The sequence below is a fragment of the Aythya ferina genome (assembly GCF_964211825.1).
Source record: "Aythya ferina genome assembly, chromosome: 1".
Taxonomy (NCBI): Eukaryota; Metazoa; Chordata; class Aves; order Anseriformes; family Anatidae; genus Aythya; species Aythya ferina.
Genome location: NC_140296.1, coordinates 123335834 through 123357638, shown reverse-complemented (window position 1 = coordinate 123357638; position 21805 = coordinate 123335834). Strand labels below are relative to the sequence as shown.

General features: G+C 41.9%; 1 protein-coding gene across 2 annotated transcripts; it reads left to right on the top strand.

Annotated features, from left to right (window-relative positions):
* Positions 1 to 22: 22 nt before the first annotated feature.
* On the top strand, positions 23 to 20193 carry GDAP2 (ganglioside induced differentiation associated protein 2). Of its 2 annotated transcripts, none has more exons than XM_084501107.1 (14): positions 23 to 157; positions 1728 to 1977; positions 3104 to 3243; positions 7238 to 7391; positions 8954 to 9042; positions 10579 to 10655; positions 12743 to 12902; positions 14233 to 14383; positions 15245 to 15321; positions 15796 to 15872; positions 16425 to 16564; positions 17153 to 17207; positions 18432 to 18575; positions 19440 to 20193. In XM_084501107.1, exons 2-14 carry the CDS (start codon positions 1802 to 1804, stop codon positions 19485 to 19487), a joined length of 1488 nt encoding a protein of 495 aa, XP_084357233.1. In that variant the 5' UTR covers positions 23 to 157; positions 1728 to 1801; the 3' UTR covers positions 19488 to 20193. The 2 variants fall into 2 exon arrangements, with proteins under 2 accessions (XP_084357233.1, XP_084357234.1); XM_084501108.1 differs by having other exon boundaries at positions 24 to 157; positions 1648 to 1977.
* Positions 20194 to 21805: the final 1612 nt, after the last annotated feature.

The window sequence follows — 21805 nt, the reverse complement described above, 5'->3', positions numbered from 1 at the left end:
ACGTTGCCGAGGGAAGCGGAGGCTCGTCACGGAGGGCCGGGAAGCCGCCGGGGCGGAGCTGAAGGAAACGGAAAGGGTGGTGAAAGGGGTGGTGGTGATGCCCGCCCCGTTCCGGGGTGATGCCGCCGCAGCGGCGCCCAGCGGGACCCTCGGGCCTGTGAGTGGGGGCGTGGGGAGAGGGGTTTTGGATGTGTGTAGGGGTGGTGGGTGGCTTCTTGCGGCCAGAAGTGTGCTGAAACGTGTCCAGGGAGGGAGGGAGGGAGAGCCGCCCCTGTGGGGTGCTGTGCTCGCGTCCCGGGGGTGCGGGGCTGCAGCCCCTGTGGGGGGGGACACGGGGCTGTGTAAAATGTCCGCCCCCATGCTGGGCTCCTCGGCTGGCTCTGCAGTATGTCAGCCCTCTGAGCCGTGCCGGAACGCCGCCTCCGTCCCCAGGCTACAAAATTTGGGTGGAAATATTCCAGGAGGAGCTGTGGTGCGCCTCCTTCCCTGCTGCCTCTTCTTCTCGCCGCCCTGCCGAGGCCCCTACCTTTGTCTGCACCTCACGGGGTGGGCTCTGATCTAGTGCAGAATCATGAGCCGGGCTAACGAATCCTACCGGTTTTTGTTCATCTCCTTTTTCCCAGTCATCAGGCCAAAAATCTTATTTATATGCTCTTATGGCCAGCGTTGTCGTAGTGTCTGCCTTGATTGACCATCAGCTGGGGTTTTTGGCGGGGTTGGTTTGTTTCCTAGCTAGCAAATATACCTCAGGTTTTGGAATTGCTATTTGTGGATGCTGTTTTGTCAAAACCGTTATTGACAAAGCTGTAAAAAAGGTTAAAATAAGCATGCATGTAGCAAAACGAAGTTATGTATGTGAGCCTATTGGTGCCAGTTTAATTCCCCAGTATGGTTCAGTGTTAGGGGGTGGAAATGTAGCCTACGTGCTGGTCTGTACTGGCAAGTGAAATGCACGCTTTGGGAAGCTCAAATTTTGATCGAACACCAGTGCTATTTTGGCCTTTTGATAAAACAGGTCGGATGTCAGAGTTCAGTCCGCTTCTTCAGGGTTTGAAGTTCGTTGGCAAGCATTCAGGTTTACCTCTGCTTGTTTTTTCCGCCTAAATCCATTTGGGAGAAAAGGTTTTGGAAGTGCACGACTGTAAAAACGGAGCCTTATTTGCACTGCCACAGAACTCATTGGACTTGCAGTTCAGTGCATGGTGCTGCGATACAGGTGTACAACGAAGTTGTACCACTGGGATAGGGGCTTTTTTGGGGGGGAGAACAGACGCTTGTTTTCTTTTGCATTGTTTGTTTTTAAGCATGACCCAGGGCTAGGCTAAAATATCTGAAGGAATAGATCATAGGCACCCTACTGCAAACTTGCTTTTCCTTTATGGAAAGAAATACTGCTTTTCAGAAAGGCTAAGGTCCTTTCTGCGCTTGGGAGCTTGCTTTCAGCACTTTCAAAATAAAAGCCCACAAGTCAGTTGGACCAAGTTAATAGAGAAGGTGTTTTTTTCTTGCACTGTAGGAGAAAACTTGTCCTACTACCACTATTCTATGAGCATTTTCATTGTCCTTTGTCATAGAGATGACAAAACTGGAGAAAGAGGTTGAGTTGGAAATAAATCTGTTTTTCTGTTGCCTGTGATTGCATTGTAGCCTTGTGAAAGGTCTGATGGCTCCATGGGAATTACGTTCTGTAAACAGCTGTGACCTGGTTTGATTTTCTTCCTTTAAAGCACCCAGAAGACTCCATTGAGAACTGGAGTGTGACAAGTTAACAAGGAAAAAAAGAAGCTGTTCTTTCCATTCCATGGATCCCTTGGGTGCACCTTCCAAATTTGTGGATATCGATACTCTGCCAGGCTGGACTGATGTCTATGAGGCTAAGCAGCTGGATTCTCACCCAAACCCGGTTGAAAAAGCTCAAGTCGATGTTAGATCACCCTTTCCATACAGGAAGGACATCAACGAAAAAATAATATTATGGTAAGTTCAACGTGGTTCCAGTGCCTTTGTCATCACCTCTCCATTTCCTGCAGGATCTGGCTGCCTCAAACAACCACTCCATGTTTTTCTACCAAAATCTATTGATAAGTACAGTGTGCTGAGGTGAACTTACTCCATCAGTTTTTCTTGCCTGTATCTCAGATACTCAAACCTACTCTCTAGGTGAGTAACTCTGTTAATCAGTATGAAGAGAGGAGGATTTAGAATGATGAAATGCTGTTATAGAGTCCTAGAATCAACAGATTTACTGGGAGGGCTAATTAAGGGATCAGCCTGAACATCTTTCCTGGTTCATATGTGTGGGAAATAGGATTGTTCATGGTTTTGCTGAACATGATGAAAAAAGAAAAAGAAAAGTAAAAGGTTAAACATCTCCTGTGAGCTGTGTTTGGGTAAAATAAATGTGAGTGATTTGAACTGTCACTTGAATCTCTCCCTGTGCTTGGGAATTGTTATTTCCCTTCCTATGCTGTTTGATTCCAAAATCCCTAATGACAGCTGCTGTGACAAAAAGCAGATCAGAGTTCTGCTGTTCCATCTTCTCGCATGTATCTCTGCTGTGTTTATCTGCTGCGTGTCTGATCCTCGAGCAGCAGACTGAACACGATCAAATTGTGGGTTCACAATTCCAGAACAAAAGTAATGAAAATTTGACTGGCCACAGTGTTGCTTGAGATCTTTGATGGTCTGAGGAATAGCAGCAGCAGCAGTAAGGTGCCCTGGATGGTATGCCTGCAGTATCATCTTATCACTAAGATATGAGAGAATACATATTTTTTTAATGTGTTATACTGTGCTGCTTCACATGTTCTGCTAACTAAACCACCCTATATAAAATGAAAACACTGCATTATCTACGTGCACCTCTAAATGACTTGAGGCTGAGAGTTTTCAAGGAAATGAGGGGCTGCAAGCAATCTGTCTCTATCAGTTGGAGACATAGGATGATTCTGCACGGTGAGCACGTCAGGGTACACTACACTATGTGGGAACTGGGATATTGTTAATGCTTTAATTCATCATTTCCTCACTTGTCAGCATTTATTTGAGAATATCCTGCTTAATCTGATGTTTAACCTGCAATAAACTTTCCTTGTTTCCTCAGGAAAGGAGACGTAGCATTACTGAACTGCACAGCCATAGTAAATACCAGTAATGAGTCTCTCACCGATAAGAATCCAGTATCTGAAAGTGTTTTCATGCATGCTGGGCCTGACCTGAGGGATGAACTCCAGAAGCTCAAGGGTAAGTAGCTGGAGACATTTTTCATATTGAAATCTGCTGTCCTTGCATAGTACAAAGCATGAGCCAAAATCAAGATGTAGCTTTTTCTTTTTTTCTCTCCCATGTCTGGTGTTAAGGTGAAATAAAGAGGGGAGGCTAGATTGACGTACATTTCCTCCGCTTTTGGTGAGGTTTGCATTAGCTGGATTCTTTGTTAGCCTGTTATATTGCTGATAATGAGACTTCTAAACATTCAGCTTTATTCTTAATGCCTGTTAGATGAAAATAAGTGTCTTTTTTATTTTGTGTGAGGAAGCACAAGTTTATAGTTATCCAAGGTCATACAAAAGTCTGATACAGCTTGCAGTTAAAATTAAGATTTCCCACATGGTACTGAGCTGAATTTTGAGACCTGATCACCCTGAAGCTGAATTTCGAGAACTGATTTCTGAGTAGTGCTGATCACCCTCTTTGGTAACAGCTCTATCTCCTGTATCATGCTGTAACAAAATTGATAGAAGGAGCATTATATTTCCAATGCAGGCTTTCAGTAGCTTAAACTGCAGTAGAATAGGCATGCTTAGTTTTATGAAATCCTATTCAACTCATTCAGCTTGCCTTTTGTGAGTAAGCTGGAAGTAAGACAGGAGGAAGGCTAACCATTGCGTAGTAGAGGGAAAAGTCCATATGCATCCTTAGAATAGAAACAACTGTTAAAATACAGCAGATGTTATGGAATAGTTAGGACCCTGGTACTACGTATACTCACTTCTCTAAAAATAAACCGAGGAGCTCTTTCAGTGCATTGTGGGGTGGGAAGAAGGACATTTTGAATCCTTAACGTTCAAGATCTGTCAGCTCTGTAGGAAGTTCTCTATAAAAGTTGGGCTGAGCTTCTTAAATTCTCTTTTGCCATCCTGAGCTATGTGCAGTTTACATCCTCCACCCCTGTGGTGACACTGATGTCTTTGATGTAATCTGCAGATGCATGACTCCTTGTGATAGTTTCCCTTTAGTCTTGTGACAAGACCCTGTCAGAAATCAATACTTCTCTGATGCTCTACTGGCGTGTTGTGTGGGGGAAGAAACTGGGTTACAGCTTCAGCTTTTGTGCACTATTAATGAGTTTCACAGCAGCAGAAACAAAGCCTAGTTAAGAAACTGGTTTATCATACTTCTGTCACCTCAGCCTCCTTTTTGTGCTCTTTCCAATTTAATTTTTAATTTTTCTTTATGTGGGAGAAAGTTCTTGGTGAGAATTAAAAATGTATGATCTTGGGTCTAAACCTGTAGACCGTGTGGAGTGCTGATTTTTCAGTCAAGTTACTTCTACTGCTCCATATATTTCCATGTTTCATAGACTGAAAGAAAAAACATGATCTTAAAGCATGTGACATGCTGATCTTTAGAAGAATTGTGCTTTCTTTAAGGCTCAGCTAACGTCTGTGCTCCTGGGAACAGTGTAGTTTTGATTAACACAGAAATACTACAGGGAGTAAAGGGAGGGATTTTTTATCACCAGATTAAAATAATAAGATCTCAACTTCAGTTCCATTTCTGCCACAGACCTTGACCTTGTACAAGTCACTGTACTAGACCACCTGACTCTGTCTTAAAATGGGAATAATTCTTACTGCTTAATTTAGTTTAGCAAATTTTGTAGAGATCTTTACACAGAAGGCATTGGGAAGTACAAAGTGTGATGCACGTGTGGTTAGAAATTACTGATTCTGCATCTGGTTGTCTGAATGTATTAGTTTCCCTACAGAGCTCACAGTTATACCTCAGTCAAACTCTCTTAATTCTTTTCCACAAGAGAAAATACTTCGGACAATTTTTGTTACAGGCCTTTGCTTGCTCATCTGAGTTTGTGTGACTTTAGTCTTCCTCCTTGATCCATTCAAATCACAGAATCACAGAATGGTTTGACTTGTAAGAAACGTTAAAGCTCATCCAGTTCCAACCCCCCTGCCATAAGCAGGGAAACTTTCCTCTAATCCAGGTTGCTCTAAGCCTCATCCAACCCAGCCTTGAGCACCTCCAGGGATGGGGCATCCAGAGCTTCTCTGGCCAACTGGTTCCAGGGCCTCACCACACTCACAGTAAAGAATTTCTTCCTTATATCTAATCTAAATCTACCCTCTTCTAGTTTAAAGCCATTCCCCATTGTCCTATCACTATACCCCCTGACAAAGAGTCCCTCTCCAGCATTCCTGTAGACCCACTTTAGGTACTGGAAGGCTGCCATAAAGTCTCCAGGGAGCCTTCTCTTCTCCGGGGTGAACAAGCCCAGCTCTCAGCCTGTCTTCATAGGAGAAAATAATAGCTTGATATCTGATATATTAAATGTTTTGGCTTTAGCTTCTCATTTTCCTATCTTCAGCTTACCTAGATATGTTCTTTGCAGTTGAGGCATTTTAGAGGATGTGCAATAGATCAAAGTCTATGCTCAGTTTTAGTATGCCGTTGTGTTCTTTCTGCTTATTTCAGAATAAAGAAGGTCGACTTCTATAGAAAATAACGTGATTTATGGGATCAAGAAGTTTACAAGGTGTTGGCTTAAAGGCAATATGTTGACGCCGTTAAAAAGGCATGCCTGAAGTCTTGAGTAAGATTCTCAACCTGGAATATTTCCTGCCATAACACATGCTTTCATGTATGCTGTGAAGCAGCCTGTCTGAGCACCACAACAAATTCAGTGGAGTAGGAGAGAAAGTGAACATTTCTATTCAGTGTGAAGCTTCATAATCGACTTGAACCAAGCTGCAGCAGTGCTGCTGCCAGCAGGGTGGGCCCAGCCACTTGTTCACGCAGAATTTCTTTTCATGGGCATTAGCAACCTATAAGATCAGGTTGCAAGCTGATCTGGTGAAAAGATTAGTTTTCAGCTAGATTAGAAAGCTTAAGTGGCTCTCTGCAGCTGCACAAGCAGAGGGAAGAAGATGAGAAATATTCCTCCTTGAGGGCTGGGAAAGAGAGACTGAAAGTACTTCTTCAGCTGTTCAGAACTGCAGTGGAGTTGATTTCTTGTGATTTAGGTGAAGAAGGGGAGAGTTAGCAGACTTTTTTCCTCCAGGAAAGGTACCTGGAGGAAACAGACTTCAAACACAATAGCTGTTGCTGGATATTTGGATTTTTTTTTTAATCCAAAATGTATTGACAAAGGGCAGGCAGTCGAGAGGCTTACAGATGTCACAGAGGGTTCTAACAGAATGCAAAAAACTTGCAAAGAAACGCAGAAATTAAACAGGAGGAACTTGCAGGGGATAGCCAAAGAGCAGTGCTAATCAAAGCGAGTTAAAGACTATGCAGTAAATAATCCTAGAGTATGTAACTGGAGGGTGCTGGGAATGGAACAATTAAATGTGGTGTGCAAACTTCATTGCCTTCGGACTAGACATCCGGTCTGTCAAGAAAGGTATGATCTCCTTGAAAATCATCCTTACGCCTTATGGACACTAAGAAATTTGCAAAGCAATGAATGTTACTCTGCTCTGGGAGTGTACATGAAACATGTGCTCGGTCTTCCCATTTCATATATGTTTGCCAGCAATTGGTGAGTTTGATAAGGAGCTTTGCAGACCTTTTATCCAAAAAGCAGTTTCCCAAAGCCAAGCTGATAAATTCGGAAGGACTTTTTATTGGTGGTTGTATAGCATATTGGTGTATCGGTGTTCTGCATGTTGTTAACACGTTTCTCCCTTTGGCTCTGTCTGTGACATAGTAAGCACTGCAATTAAGGCAGCATTTCTAACAATTTGTGGTTTGCCTTCATACGTGTAGCTTTTAAAACTGAGAGGAATTAGCACGGCCTTCACCTCTTCAACATGACTAGGTGGTATTAAGCAGTTGCTGTGAGAGAGAAGGTGCTATCCTTAATATTTGATACCCAAAATGCTGACTTTTACGGATGAAGTCAAATTACCTGACTCAGGAGGAAGTCAAGGGCTTGAATACTTTTGACCCTATGGCATTTGTGCAAATCCTGGTGTTTATTGTGTTGTTTTTTTTCCAGGGTGCAGGACAGGGGAGGCTAAACTCACCAAAGGATTTAATTTGGCTGCACGCTTCATCATTCACACAGTGGGACCCAAATACAAGAGCCGGTATCGCACAGCAGCTGAGAGTTCTCTGTACAGCTGTTACCGCAACGTCCTGCAGCTCGCAAAGTAAGCAGCCAGCGCCTTACGTAAGGCTTGCATGGCACATCCCTTCTCCTACAGGAGGCCAAATGGCCGTGAATATCATCTCACATCTATTGGATTTGGATCAGAACATAAGAGTGGTGCTGTGTTTACGGTATACCTCACATCTTCTGACCTGTGTTGCAGTTTAAATAAAATAAAATGAGAGATCTGAGCGGGTTCAAGTCCTGGAACAGCGTAGCTAGAGCTGTGCAGCATTCAGACATGCTCAGAAGCATTGTTAATAATTCTGCCAGACTCCATGCTGCAAAAATCTTTAAAAGAGCTTGGTCAAGCAGCAGTTTCAGGTGTTTCTGTGCAGCCACATGGACATACCCAGTCAGATCAAACTGCTGCATCAGTTCATGTATTTGACCTCTCATCCCTCATACAGTAGCCACAATTCTGAGTCAGGGTGCAAGGTTATTTCTAAATCAACAGTTACTGCAGATGGGTCTGTAGTTTTTCCTCTTTCATCCGTAGTGTCTTCTACTTCCTCTTAGCTAACATTTTTTTTTTTTTTATCTTTATGGTTTCTGTTTTTCTGTGTTCTTTCCTGAATTCTGTTCTCCCATGAGGGCTGTTGTAATAGTAGTTGGCAAAAAATAGTTGAACCAGAACAATGTCAGAAAATTTACTTCACAAGTACACAGGGTAGGGAAGATAATTCTTTCAAGTCTGATTTCTGTGGTGTAGTGCAGTAGTAACTGTTTCACAATCCAGGTTATAGTTAAGTCTTCTAGTATATACCAGTTCTTGGGTGGTTTTTTGTTTGTTTGTTTTTTCTGCCTCAGATGTAGCAAGCAAAGCAAGGTCTGGTTTGAAACCTCTAATAATGAAAAAAATGTTGATAATTCTGCTTGCTGATTTCTGAGTGGCTTTTAGTCCTCCTGCTCTCTAGAGTGATTTTTGACACCTGTGGAATGACTGTCTGAAATTACAAGCTCTGAGCTTGTTCAAACTCCTCTGACTATTGGCACCACCTTTACTTTACTTTTCTAATAATGTGGCATGCTTCTCTTCTTGCTGTTTAGCTATATATCATTCCTTGCCAGTGGTTGTCTAATCGTATGTAGGATCAAATAAGCCATTTCAGTCCGTGTCTGGACCACTGACAAAACAAATGGCAGAACAAGTGAAGGAACATAATACTTACAATAAAGAGCACCTTTTCTTCCCCTCCTTTCCCTTGTTGTCATTCCTATACAGGAAGAAAAGTATTTTGAAAGGATTACAGGGAGCTGGAGGTAAGAACTTCATTCAGGATATGAGAAATTGCAGAAATAAGGTAGTTGAGGTAGAAAGAGAAACCTGAGAACAAACACAAGAAAGAAAAACAACATGGAATCATGAATGGTTCTTTCCTTCCCTGCTTATTAATGCATCTTGCCAGGAAAGCATCCTTCTGCACAAACCTGAAAGAGGATTACTGCTCCACAGAAACAGGAGAAAAGTACTGGTGTTACCTACTGTACTGGCAAAAGTTTGCTCCCACCTGATCTCAAGTTATGTTTGTGTTCATTTACTTCTCTGTTTCTGGATTTCAGGGAACAGGCAATGTGCTCTGTAGGATTTTGTGTCATTAACTCTCTGAAAAGATGCTACCCCTTGGAGGATGCAACCCACATAGCACTGCGTAAGTTTATGTTGGAAAGTGAAGTAAACTGGATGGCAATATGCAACAGATTGCTTACCTCTGGCAGACTGCTATTGATACGGGGAAAGTTTTTTTTAGGGGGCTGTAATGTGTTGCAGGAGGCCATAAAGAAGCAGGCTTTGCATGGATAAATGTGAAATGGAGGATAAAAACAAAAGACCTTTCTCCGAGAGGTCATCAGGAAGCATCCATGGGTTGGATGCTGTGTTGGAACCTAGTGTTTGATACTTTTTTTAATGACCTGGAAAAAGATGCTGAAGAGTGAGGTGAGAGTTTGCTGATATTAGAAAAGTGTTCAGAATAACAAGGATGAGGCCTTCATTATGAATGACTGTAGATGGACCTCAAGCAATAGGGTGAATTTCAGCTGCTATTTCAGTGTTGTCAGCATAGCCAAACGTAAAGTGTATTTGCCTTGTTTGTTTTTTTCCTTTTCCTCTTTTAATTTTTCATTCCCATTGTCCTGCTCCTTGTGTCTGCTTTCCACCACCACTGATTCCCTGGACTTCCCTGTATGGTACTCCCACACAATAGGGATGTTGTTGCAGGCTTTTCCTCTTGCTGTGCAAGCTGACTAAAGAAATCTCACCCTTTGCTTAGCAGAGGTGCTGGCACTTGAAGAAACCGATTTGTCTGTTTCTCTGGTTTCTCTGCCATCTGCCTGAGTTAAGACTTCTGAAAATATCTGCTTACACAGGTTCAGAAAAATGCTTGCTGTGGAACTGCAGAACTGTGTTTGTCCTGTAAAGTAGTGTTGTGGGTCAACCCGGTTACACGTGAATTTCTGTACAGGAAGTTTTTGAAGAGATTTTTTTCTACCGACCCGTTGTTACTTCTTTCCTTTATTGCTTTGTTGTTGTCTGTGTAGGGCTATGTGCTACCTGATAAAAATGTTGCTAGGCCAATGTATTTGTTAGGACATTTTCTCCCTTAGTAATGTTGATAGAAAAGCACTTGAAGATCACTTGAAGATCCTGGCATCTGTCAAGATTACAGATGAGGGCCTTTAGCTGCAATGTAAGTCCAAGAATTAGTAGAGGGAATAAATTCTCTCATGACTTACGTTTATAATTTCTATATGCTGCTTTTGCATAGCTGACCCCTGAGTTTTTGTGTGGCTTGCGACTTGTTCTAGGAATAATCCATTTTTGACAACTTGCAGAGACTTGGTAAAGGAGGGCTTTGGCTTGATTTTTTTTCACAGGGCACTAAGATCACATTCTATAAATTGAGGTGTGCCTAGTAAGCTAAAATCCCAGAGAGACTTTTTCATTTTTTACCCATCTGTAAAGAGAGAAGCAGGAGAGAATGGAGATGGAATTTCCAATATGCCCAAAAACCCATATCATGTTAAACCACCACTTAATCCATGCTTGTGTACTGCCTGTGGAGCTGTTTGGTGCAAGGAGAGAGATGTCTTTCTCTGTTCTGCACTCAGTTGATTTCTGTGCTTGTAGCCATGTGTAAATTTCTTCTCCTATTTTGCTAACTTACATTTACTCTTCTTCCTTGCAGGCACAGTTCGAAGGTTCCTGGAGATTCATGGGGAGACTCTGGAGAAGGTTGTGTTTGCAGTCTCTGAGCTCGAAGAGGTATCTCTTTGATGTTCCTTCCATCAAAATTCATGGACATGTTTGATCTCAGCAGCAGTATTAACCCCTGCACTGTAGACTGGGACTCACATTCTCCCTAACAAATCATCCTGTCTCACTTAGACTTTCGGTTGCACAGCTTATTTCTGCCTCTTATCAGCACACTATCTTTTCCAGTGCTTTTTCCCAGCACACTTCAAGCAGTCACCATAGATTTGTTTACAGCCTTTCCATTTCTGGCTTCCGTGTTCCTGAGCCATAAACAGGAGTCAGTATTAGAGGTTAGAGCATGCAGTTGTGCTGGATGCATTCTACCAGATAGACAGGACTTTTTCACGCAAGACTTGCTCTTTATACAAGGTTTGGTCTTCTTCTAAAAGATTGTCCTGATTTCCATTCACATATAAAGACCTTAAACATTGCTGAAGTAACAAGCTTGTTGTTTAATGATCTGTTTTCAGATAAGTGCTAACAGTTTCAGTCCTGTTTTTGGCTGGAGTAGAGTTATTTTTCTTCCTAGTAGCTGTTATGGTTTCTGTGTTTTGGATTTAGGGTGGGAATAATGCTGATAATGCACCTGTATTCTAGTTGTCACAGAGCAGTGCTTGCACTGAGTCAAGGACTTTTCAGTTGCACTGTCTTTATCTCAACCCTTGATTTTTCACTTCTTTTATTATTATTTTTTTCCTGATTCTCTCCCCTGTTCCACTGAGGGGGAGTGAGCAGACATCTGTGTGGTGCTTAACTGCCTGTCAGGTAAAAGCACAACAGTCCTTTTGGCACCCAATATGGGGCACAGAGGGTTGAGATAATGACAGATCTGCCCAGAGCATGTTAAAACACCATTGTTACGAACGCTGTACCAGTTTAACAGTTGCTGATTAATGGCACTGAACACTGTGCTCAAGGTGTACACATGACCCATGTAAAGGACTGTTGTGGCTTAATCCAGCAGGCAACTAAGTGCCACACAGCCATTCACTCACTCCTCCCCTGCCACCAGTGGCATGGCAGGGATGGAGGGGAAAAAGGTAAAATCTCGTGGGTTGAGATGCAGACAGCTTAACAGGACAGAAAAGAAAGAGAAAATGATGATAAAAATACCCAAAGCCAAGCGATGCACAATGCAGTTGCTGAACACTAGCTGATCGATGCCCAGCCAGATCCCGAGCAGCAGCCCTACTCCCCCAGCCAACTCCTCTCAGTTTTATTGTTGAGCACAATGCCCCGTGCTAAGGGATATCCCTTTGGCCATTTGGGGTCAGCTGTCCTGGTTCTGCCCCATCCCAGCCCCTTGTGCACCCCCAGCCTCCTCACTGGCAGGGCAGCAGGAGGAGCTGAAAAGTCCTCAACTCAGTGCAAGCACTGCTCTGCAACAATTAAAACATCAGTGTGTTATCAACGCTGTTCTCCTCCTAAATCCAAAACATGGCACCATACCAGCTACTAGGAAGAAAAATTACTTTATCCTAGCCAAAACTAGGACAACATCTCTTAGATGCTGGACTTATTAATAGCTGCTCCTGTGCAGAATACCCACACTGTTCAGATTCTGTCACATCTGGATGACTAAATGAAATTACTTAATAGGGGTTCTAAAACTACTCATCTGCTGGAGGGAACATGTGATGAAGTATTACAATGTTTAGTAAAGATTTTCACTGTTTTCCTACGTGTGAGGAAGGTTTCTCTTGGTTGTTTCTTGTTTATTCTTTTTTTCCAGTCAGATCACTCGAGGTGATCTGTGTAGTGATCCATTTTCATCTAAGCAACCTTTGCTGAAGTCTGTCATTTACATGTATTGTAACTTCATTATAATGCTGAAGTATCTTCAGTCCACCTGAGTTCATGAAATTTAAAGCAGAATCTTCTCTGGGTTACTTGCCAATGTGGCACCAAAATAAAAAAATGAACCTTGATAAAGGCTATCTGCTTTTATTGCCAAATAGCAGCCCAATGTATGCCATCAAGGAAAGTAGCACTTTGCCTCCAAACCTCAGAGAAGATAACCTGCTACAAGGGTAGGTGTTACGTATCTGAAGAGCAAGGATGCGTGATAGACCTTCACGCATTTTTCTTATTTATAGGCCACTTACCAGAAGTTGCTGCCTCTGTATTTTCCAAGATCATTGGAAGAAGAGATACAATCCTTGCCTTACCTCCCTGCAGATATTGGTAATGCGGAAGGGGAGCCTGTAGTACCCGAGCGGCAGATCAGAATTACTGAGAAGCCAGGTGTTCCAGATGGTGAGTTCTTAACTCAATTTTGGAATAAGGATCTCTTTGTGAAAGTAAGAAAAAAAAAAACAGAAAAAAAATACACAGTGAGCAATGAGGTATCTGGGGTGAGGTGGTGGGGGAAGGCAGGCTGTAATGAAAAGAATTGTTAAGTTGCCTCATTAGCTTTGTGTGTTCGACAGCAGTTAACTTCTGCTTTCTGTCTCGAAGTGGAGAGTGGTTAGAGGATGTGGTAAAGCTGTCGTTCTGTCTTTTTATTTTTTGGGGGGAGGGGTGATGGAGTCCTTTCCCTTTGCAAATTTTCTCCTGAGCTGGTTAGGAGCTTCTTTTCCCATTCAGAATCGTACCAGCCCTTGGCTGAAAAAGGCATTATTGTTACTGGACTGTCATAGGTTACTCATTAAAATGCTGTTTCTAGCCAGGCCAGATTCTGTTGCTCCAGTACATGCATCAAACTGGTAGGTGCTTAATGAAAATTAGCAAAAACTCTTTTAAAAAGTAGAGGAGCTAGATCAATCCAGAGGTCAGCGTTTGGGAAATGGCTGTCAAAAGCTCAGTGAAAGAAGACAGATTATAAAGAGGTTGCCTAAATTTCAGGGTTGAAATGGTGAGAGGTGGATGGCAAAACAATACAGCGTGTAAATGGGCATAGATAGGAGCAAATGGGTAGAGTGGAATCCTGCACTCCTGTTCCATTGTTGCTATAGCATGTCATACTGAAGTTGGAAAATTCAGTTCCTATCATCCAAATTGCCCAGGGAGGCAGTACTAGAAGCCCTAACAATATTCCTTGATGATATAAAGTTCAGTGAAGCATTCTGTTATGGTTGCCAGCAAGTAAGCCTGTGGTCTCATACCCCATTGCACAGCCGTGTAGTAGATACCCAAACTCAGGTTATCACTCTTCTACAGCATCTGTTTCAGCAGAGTCAATGTAAAAGGAAGAAGTGAGCCCTTTCTACAGCACAGCCTCTAAGCTGAATAAAACTGCAGCACGTGTCCCTCCGCATGCTAACTTTTCCTCTTAAAACAACTAGGACAACTGGAAGCCCCAGGTCACTCTCTCTAGACCTTATTGTGCAATCCCCCTGGGAGAATTAACCATTTTCTATGTGTTACAAGGTGATAACTAGGACTTGCCCAGTTATTTTCCAGACAAAACAATGCTTTAAGAGAGTGTGTATTTCTCAGTTGCATGCTATAATCATGGTACACTGTGGTTTTTGTGTGTGTAGCGTGATGAATGAGTTGGCTCACAGAGATATTTAGCAGTTCAGCAGCAGCACTGCTGTTTCGTACGCAGCTTGAACATTTTATGCTACCTTTGTTTCTACTGCAGATGCTTCAGATGAAGAGGGGTTGGAGGCAGACTTGTCTTTCATTGGTTCCCATGCTTTTGCCCGCATGGAGGGAGACGTTGACAAACAGAGACGCCTCATCCTTCAGGGACAGTTGTCAGAGGCAGCACTGCAAAAACAGCATCAGAGGAAGTGAGAATTTCCTTGCCTGTGTGAATGTTTTGGGTTAGCTAGCTGTTCAGAGGACCGGCTCTCACGATGATTTAGTTATCCATAAGGTCTGATGTCCCCCTGAATCTCAGTGGTGGCTTCTCTAGCCTGAAGGGAATGGGCAGTAGAAGGGAAACAATGAATCCTCTAGCACGCCCAGTGCATAGGGCCAGCTGGTTTATCCCTTTGCCACAAGGTGTCACTGTTTAATCATCACTTTCTGTGGTTAGGTCAGTACTGCCTGCTTGCTCCTGAGGCTATGGGCAGCTAGCAAGTAGTTTTTTAGGAAGATTTAAAAAAAAAAAAAAAAGATGGTGACGCTTCTTCCCTCTTTTTTTTTCTTTTTTTTTTTGCCATTAGCCTTAATGTGCATAACCACTTTGCAAGAAGCCAGTCCCATGCTAAGGAATCTTTAAGGTGTGATATTTCCCTCTTTACTCAGATGAGGCACTCAATTCTTCACTATTTAAGAAATAAAATACATATGTGATGCTGGTTGCTGAGTAGTAAGGTTCAACCTACGGACTTTTTTAAGAAATCTTCTGGTTTTTAAATGCTGACATGGAGGTGTTTCAGTGGAAAAATCTTTGAGATGTTTTCAGCCCAAATGCAATGCCACCGATAGTTACTAGGTGGTGCATATTCAGTGCCCCAATAAAAATCACTAGGGAAGTCACTTGAATGTTTATTTTAATACTTCCTTATCGATTTGAAAGTAGCTCTATTGATCAGAAACCCACATTAAAGAGAGATCAGTGATGAAGTGCTAGTTTTATCCTTCTTTAGGCTTCTAATGCTGACCCAAAGGGGATTAGATCTGACCAGATGTTTTTCACTTTCTAGTTATAATCGCTGGCTATGTCAAGCAAGAGCTGAAGACCTCTCTGATATTGCTTCCCTCAAAGCCTTGTACCAGACAGGTAAGTTTAGGGCACCGATGACTCTCGCTATGGTGATGATCCCATCTTAAAGTAAAAATACAAAATAAAAATACGATATTTTCTGTGGAATTTGAGTACAATACATCATGTCATCAAGTTAGAAACCTGGCCGGGAACTAGGCAGCACCTCTGTAGTAAATCTGGTATTTTCATGTTCTCTCTTGTCTGACTTTGAAAGACTGTGTGGTAAGCTCCCCAACAGCTCCTCTTTAACAGTCTGAGGATATAAACATATTCTGAATTTGTCTGTAGAATGCAACCAGTAGTAGCCTCAGAGGAAGAATGAACTTAGTGTGAATGGCAGTTTAAACAAAGAAAAAGTAATGTTCTGTGGTTAGTTTAGCAACAACAGTAGGGAGGTTCTGAGTTGTGGCTGGTTCTCCCTGGTTTAAAAAGGACCAGCTCTGAAACCTGACATGACTGTTCTGAGTCTTATTTTTCTTTCTCTTGTAGGTGTGGATAACTTTGGTCGCACAGTGATGGTAGTGGTTGGAAGGAATATCCCTGTAACATTAATAGACATGGAAAAGGTAAGACTTTGCAATACTAGAGTTGTGTAGGTTGAATGTGAATGTTCAGGTTGTGAAAGCCCAATTATAAGAGTACGTCAGTGTTAATTCTAAAAGTATTATCTGTAGAAGACTTAAGAGACTAAATAAAAAATATTTTCATAGACAGATCAAAACATATTCCCCCGCATGCTTTGTATGTCTTGGGGTGGCTTTTCTGGAGGAGGAAGTGGACTGTTTTCAGAGAAAATTGTTGGTTTTCTTCTCAGAAAGTAAGACTTGCTCTGCTTCTGTAACTAGAAGATATGGAAAGTGAAATGTAGCAAGTTAAATGAGTTTTTCATGCAAACAGCAAACCTTTCTCTGTGAAGTCAGTTAGACAAAAAAAGACATCCAAGTGATTACAGTCAAGTTCAAGAGTTGGAGTGTTCACCTTGCTTTTGTAGCTGAAACGGAATGCCACCCAGCTTCATGATTCCTGATATTTGAATGAATTAAAGAAAGCATATTAAAATATAATGCAACTGTGAAAGAGTTCCTTGCGTATATAAATTTCACTTCTTTCCATCTCAGGCTCTTCTGTATTTCATCCACGTTATGGATCATATTGCAGTGAAGGAATATGTCCTAGTGTATTTCCATACGCTCACAAATGATTACAATCAACTAGACTCTAATTTCTTGAAGAAACTCTATGATGTTGTTGATGCCAAGTGAGTGTCAATAGGGGAAGAACCCCTCTGTGCTGTGCAAGTGTTTGTCATTCCTTTTATCCAGTTTTCCATTTATTCATTGTACTAGGACAAAGACCTAAGTAAGTAACAAAGGCAAAAAGAAGGGATATCTGTCATCTTTCCTACTCACAGAATCATAGAATGGTTTGGGTTGGAAGGGACCTTAAATCTCATCCAGTTCCACCCCCCCTGCCATGGGCAGGGACACCTAGCACTAGTTCAGGTTGCTCCAAGCTCCATCCAACCTGGCCTTTGAAAATGTCCAGGGATGGAAGCTTCTCTGGGCAACCTGTTCCAGTGCCTCACCGCCCTCATAGGAAAGAATTTCTTCCAAATATCTAATCTAAATGTGTCCTATTTTAGTTTAAAACGATTCCCCCTTGTCCTATTACTACGCTCCCTGGTAGTCCTTCCCCAGCTTTCCCGTAGGCCCCCTTATGAGATCTAGCTTTGTAAAATTGCATCACAGGCACTTAAACAAAATGATCTGTATTTTGACAGTTCTGTTGTCCAGGTAAGCTTGATTAGAAGTCAATTTTAAGATGTTTTTTTCTTTCTTTAAATCAGGTACAAGAGGAATTTGAAGGCACTGTATTTTGTCCACCCAACATTTCGTTCGAAGGTGAGGTATATAGTAGAAAAGAAAACAGTATTTTGGGTGTTGGCAGATAAACATTTAATCTTTCTTTCTCACTGCCATGCTCATCCAGAGCTTTACTTTCCAGAACTTTCAGAGCAATACTGCATCAGACTCAGTCTCCTCCTCTGGAGGATGACTAAGTTGTCCTTATCTCTGATTATATGGAGTTGAGATTCATGCTCTTTTCCTGACCACTGTTACTCTTCTGTATGGTCTCCCAGCTTGGAATGTCTCAAGAATTTCTTCATCCAGTAGCAACATCTTTTCAGCCAGGTTTCTGTGTGCATTCAATAACTTCTGTGCAACGATATTAATATCTGAAGCTGGAAATAAAATGAATTCTTTCCCTCCTAGCTACCATGTTAATATATAGATTGTTAGCAAAAGGTATTTTACTTGATTTTTATTTTCCAGAAGTTCAGCTTCTATTAGCAGAAACCCAACTGAATTTTACCTGAAGTTTGGAAAAATTCAGTGACCTGCATGCCACCTACCATAGGCCCTTGACCCCTCTCCTCTCCCCTCAGTATGAGCATTTGTGACCTGCAGAACAGCAGCCTCTGCTTCCTGGAGTTTTTTGTTTTGTTTTTTTTCCTTTTCCCTTCATTTCTTATCTAGGCTGATAGAATAAGTAATATAGTGCTCAAGTTTGGACAATGCAGGTTTAAAAGCAAAAGTTTGCAGCATCAATCTAAACAGCAGTATTTAACAACTTTCAGAAGATGGTGTCTTACTGGCCTTTGCAAAACAAAAATTCCTTATCCCATTTACATCCAGATACAGAGGTACACATACTTCCAGTAAAATCTTGTAGAATAAGTTGAAATTGCTTCTGTCAGATATAGAGTCAGATAGATCATATTCTGAAAATGCTAAACCCGAACCTGAAGTGAAAACATGTTGCTACATAGATTGTATTTTTTTTAAGACAAAAGTAGAATAGCTGTCACTATTCTACAGTAGAAAGAGAGGACCTTAAGCTGGCAGCTGGGGAAGAGAAGGAGCTAGCATGGAGTCAGATAGCATTAGCTTTAAAGCTCTAAAGCTTGCTAGCCCTCATTGGTGTGTACTTCCTGACCTCCTTGTGTTATTGCAATGGTATCAATGCTTCAAGTGTAATTCAAGCCAGATTTGGAATATTTTGTTCAACCTGAAGGTTTTGAAACAGCACCATCTCAATTAGTTTTTGTTGGGGTTTATTTTCAGGTCTCGGCATGGTTTTTCACAACCTTTACAGTCTCAGGGCTAAAGGACAAAATCCACTATGTGGAAAGCCTTCAGCAGTTATTCACAGCCATACCCCCAGAACAGATTGATCTTCCCCCTTTTGTCCTTGAGTATGACGCCAGGGTAAGTGATTTCATGTGGCACCTGTCTGTCTGTGTTCCCAAGTGTAGTTACTGTGTATCTCCCATTCTGCTCTGCAAAACCTGCAAAGGGGTTGACCTCTCTATATTAAGAATGTGTAGAATAAAGAGAGGGTTCCTGGAAAGCCTAGTTTCTTCAGTGACTAACGATTTTCTTAGATTTTTTTTTTCACTATTTGTCCTAGGAAGGGTCAAGAAGTAGACTCTATTCTCAATAGTGCAGCCTCCTACGTGTGTAGGAGGCAGACTAGCTTTCTTCAGCCAAGAACTGTAACATAACATGCTAAGAGCCTGTGCAGAAGATAAAATTCATGTCATATATGTGCTGTATACTTTACACCTACTGGAAAAAAAAATAAAAAAGCTGTCTTGTCTTTTCCTGTCCCATGCATCAAGGAAAAAAAAAAGGCAACAAAAAATGGAACTGTAGTAGGATGCCTTGCCATTGTGTGGGTTCATCCTCCTCTCAGGTCTCTGTACAAATGGTGGAATGCGTATGGCTTGCACCATTCAAACCAACCCAGTGAGGATGTCCTCTTAACTACAAAATAGCAGGCACAGCTGCAGGGCTGCATAGGTAACTTTGTCTTGAAGGGAATGACTGGCTATCCTAGCATTTGCAGTTTCCTTGCATTGCAGTTTTGTATGAATTTTAACCTGTATTTTGTGTTTAAAACCAGTTTAAAACTGATTACCAGTACAATCCTGTTCTGGTTGAATTGTGGTTGTCACTGTATTCACGGAAAAAGCAGTTAGGAGCACCTGTTTACATCTGTATTATCATCCATTGTACCAAGGTGTGTTGGAGGAGGCTTTTGTTCAACTATTTATTCTGTTCTCATTGCAGGAAAATGGGCCTTACTATTCCTCTTATCCTCCATCCCCTGACTTGTGATCTGCAGTCCTGCAATGCTGCTGGTTTCCCATGGATCCACTGACCTGATGTCTGCCAAAACCTGTGCATTTGCCCATGTACAGAATTCAGAGAGAGGGTTTTCCTCCCCCAGCTCTGGTATTTTTTTACTGATGAGATATTTTCAAGCACTCAAGCAATCAGAGAACTTTATGCCACTGTGAACTGTACAACTATTTCAAATATATTTATCCAATGGAGAAGTTGAGTTCAGGATCACTAGGTACATTTTATTTTCTTCTTTTTTGAAGCAGTTACGTTTATTCCTGAACAGATGTTCTCTTTTCAGGGAAGTGTACCCAAAGCACTTGATCATATTTTTAACTATTATAATTTTCCACATCCATTTGCAATACCTGTTTTTGACTGGGTTGTACAAACGCTGTGCAGTACCAGCCTGACATGTTGCTCACCATATGGTCGCAGTGCTTCACATCTGGTTACTTTCCCTTTCTGTTAGCGCTGATTACTCTGGTCTTGCCCCAGCAAAAGTACCTGGAATTGGGAATACCACGTCTGCAGGCTGAAGAAAGCACTACAGCCAAGCAAAGATTACTGCAACACTTAATATGATAAATGCTGGGTGATACAGGAGCCTGATACAGTCCCTGCCAGTTTTCATTGGATGATGTGACATGTCAGGATGCCACTACCCTCCCAGTAAGAATAAAGTTGAAAAGCATTTAAAGTTTCTTTATCCTTTTCTGTAGTTGTTACGCTTTGAAATGGACAGACATGTTTCTATGATAAGCAAATGTTGTCTGTCAGAAGTGGTGGGGAGGTTGAAGTGGCTCCAGCCCCAACCAAGGGTGGCAACCAAAGGTGTTTTAGGCATCTCGGTGTCCCTTTTATTTCCTGGTGTGCTGTATGGCACAATATTCTGTATGGCACCTGTTGTTTTTGACAGGAAGTGTGCATGCAAGAGCTCAACAGTGATACTTACAGAAGTGGAGGTTCAATCTTTCAGCCTGACAACAGAATACTGAGAGAAGAGGGAGAAAGCTCCCTTGTAAAACGTCATCAGGGATGATGGCATCCCTGGTAGGAAGGACATCACAAAAGTACTGAGTATGAAAATGATATTTTGTTTTTCATGTTTTCATTCTAGCTGCTCTTCTATCCTGACACATCTCTGATACTCTCTCTTTACCAACCCTCAATCTTCCTTTTTTTCTGCCACCTTTGCAGTAACTACTTTTTTAAGGGTGAGTGAAAGTCATCATGAGATCATAGAAGGCGGTTACTCATGCCCACCACATTGACTGGAAGCAGGTCTCTCTCCTACTTAAAACCACTGTAAACTGTTAGGATAAACAGGGCAAAATCCTCCTTGATCATCTAATCGCATGTCACAATTCATGACTGAAACTCAGGGTTATGGCTTTCTTGTGTTGGTATGGTGAAAGATGGCCCATACCGAGTTTCCTTTCTCTCCTACCTTGGCCTCCTTTTGGCTTCATGTCGTGTTTGTACTGCACATATCCTCAGCATGTTGGTATGTCAGTTACAGATGAAGATATCTTGGCTGGGGTCGAACAATCATGCATATACAACTTTAAAAGTGGTATTGCTCTTTAAGTGGCCTTCAGGGTCTTTATGTGATTCCACTATCAGATCCAAGGTGTGCTGCTAAAAGCTGGAAACTCTAGCACAATGGAAAACCACTTTGGTGTTAATGCTTAGGAGCCTTGCACCTTGTGGTCGGTTCACATCTGCTTCCTTCAGCACTTTTCTGGTGTTTTTTAAGACAAGGAAATAGCAGCAGTCTACATGGAGCAGCTACTATGTGTTCCTACCTCCTCTTTTCACCTAGCTGTTTACAGCTGCCCCTGTCTACAGACTGTTTTATAGGCAGCAATGAATTTTCCATGCTCCTCTTAACGATTTGTGTAGCTTTCCGCCCCCATTAACCATCTGCTGTTTTTCACACCCATGGCATTTTCACCAGGGCTGTTGCAAAATAGCTAGTGCCCACTTAATTGGCAGATTAAAGGTGATTTGGAGCATATTGTGAAAACAGAACTCGGCTTCATCGGCTTTGAGCTGGTGCCTGTCCCTATAGCTCACAGATGGCTCAGAGTCATAAAACCTGAACCGTTTTTCTTAGGACTCAGTCTGCACGTTTTTCAGACCCGAGTCCAGTCATTTTAAGAAATTATTTGGCACAATGAAGTGCAAATCTGCCTCCAGAGTGTTTGCAAAGAAAAAAAAAAAAGATGATCTTGGCACTGTGCATTTTACTGTGTATATTTTTCCCTTGAAAGACCTTGCTTTAATTATTTTATTTTTTTTTACCGCAG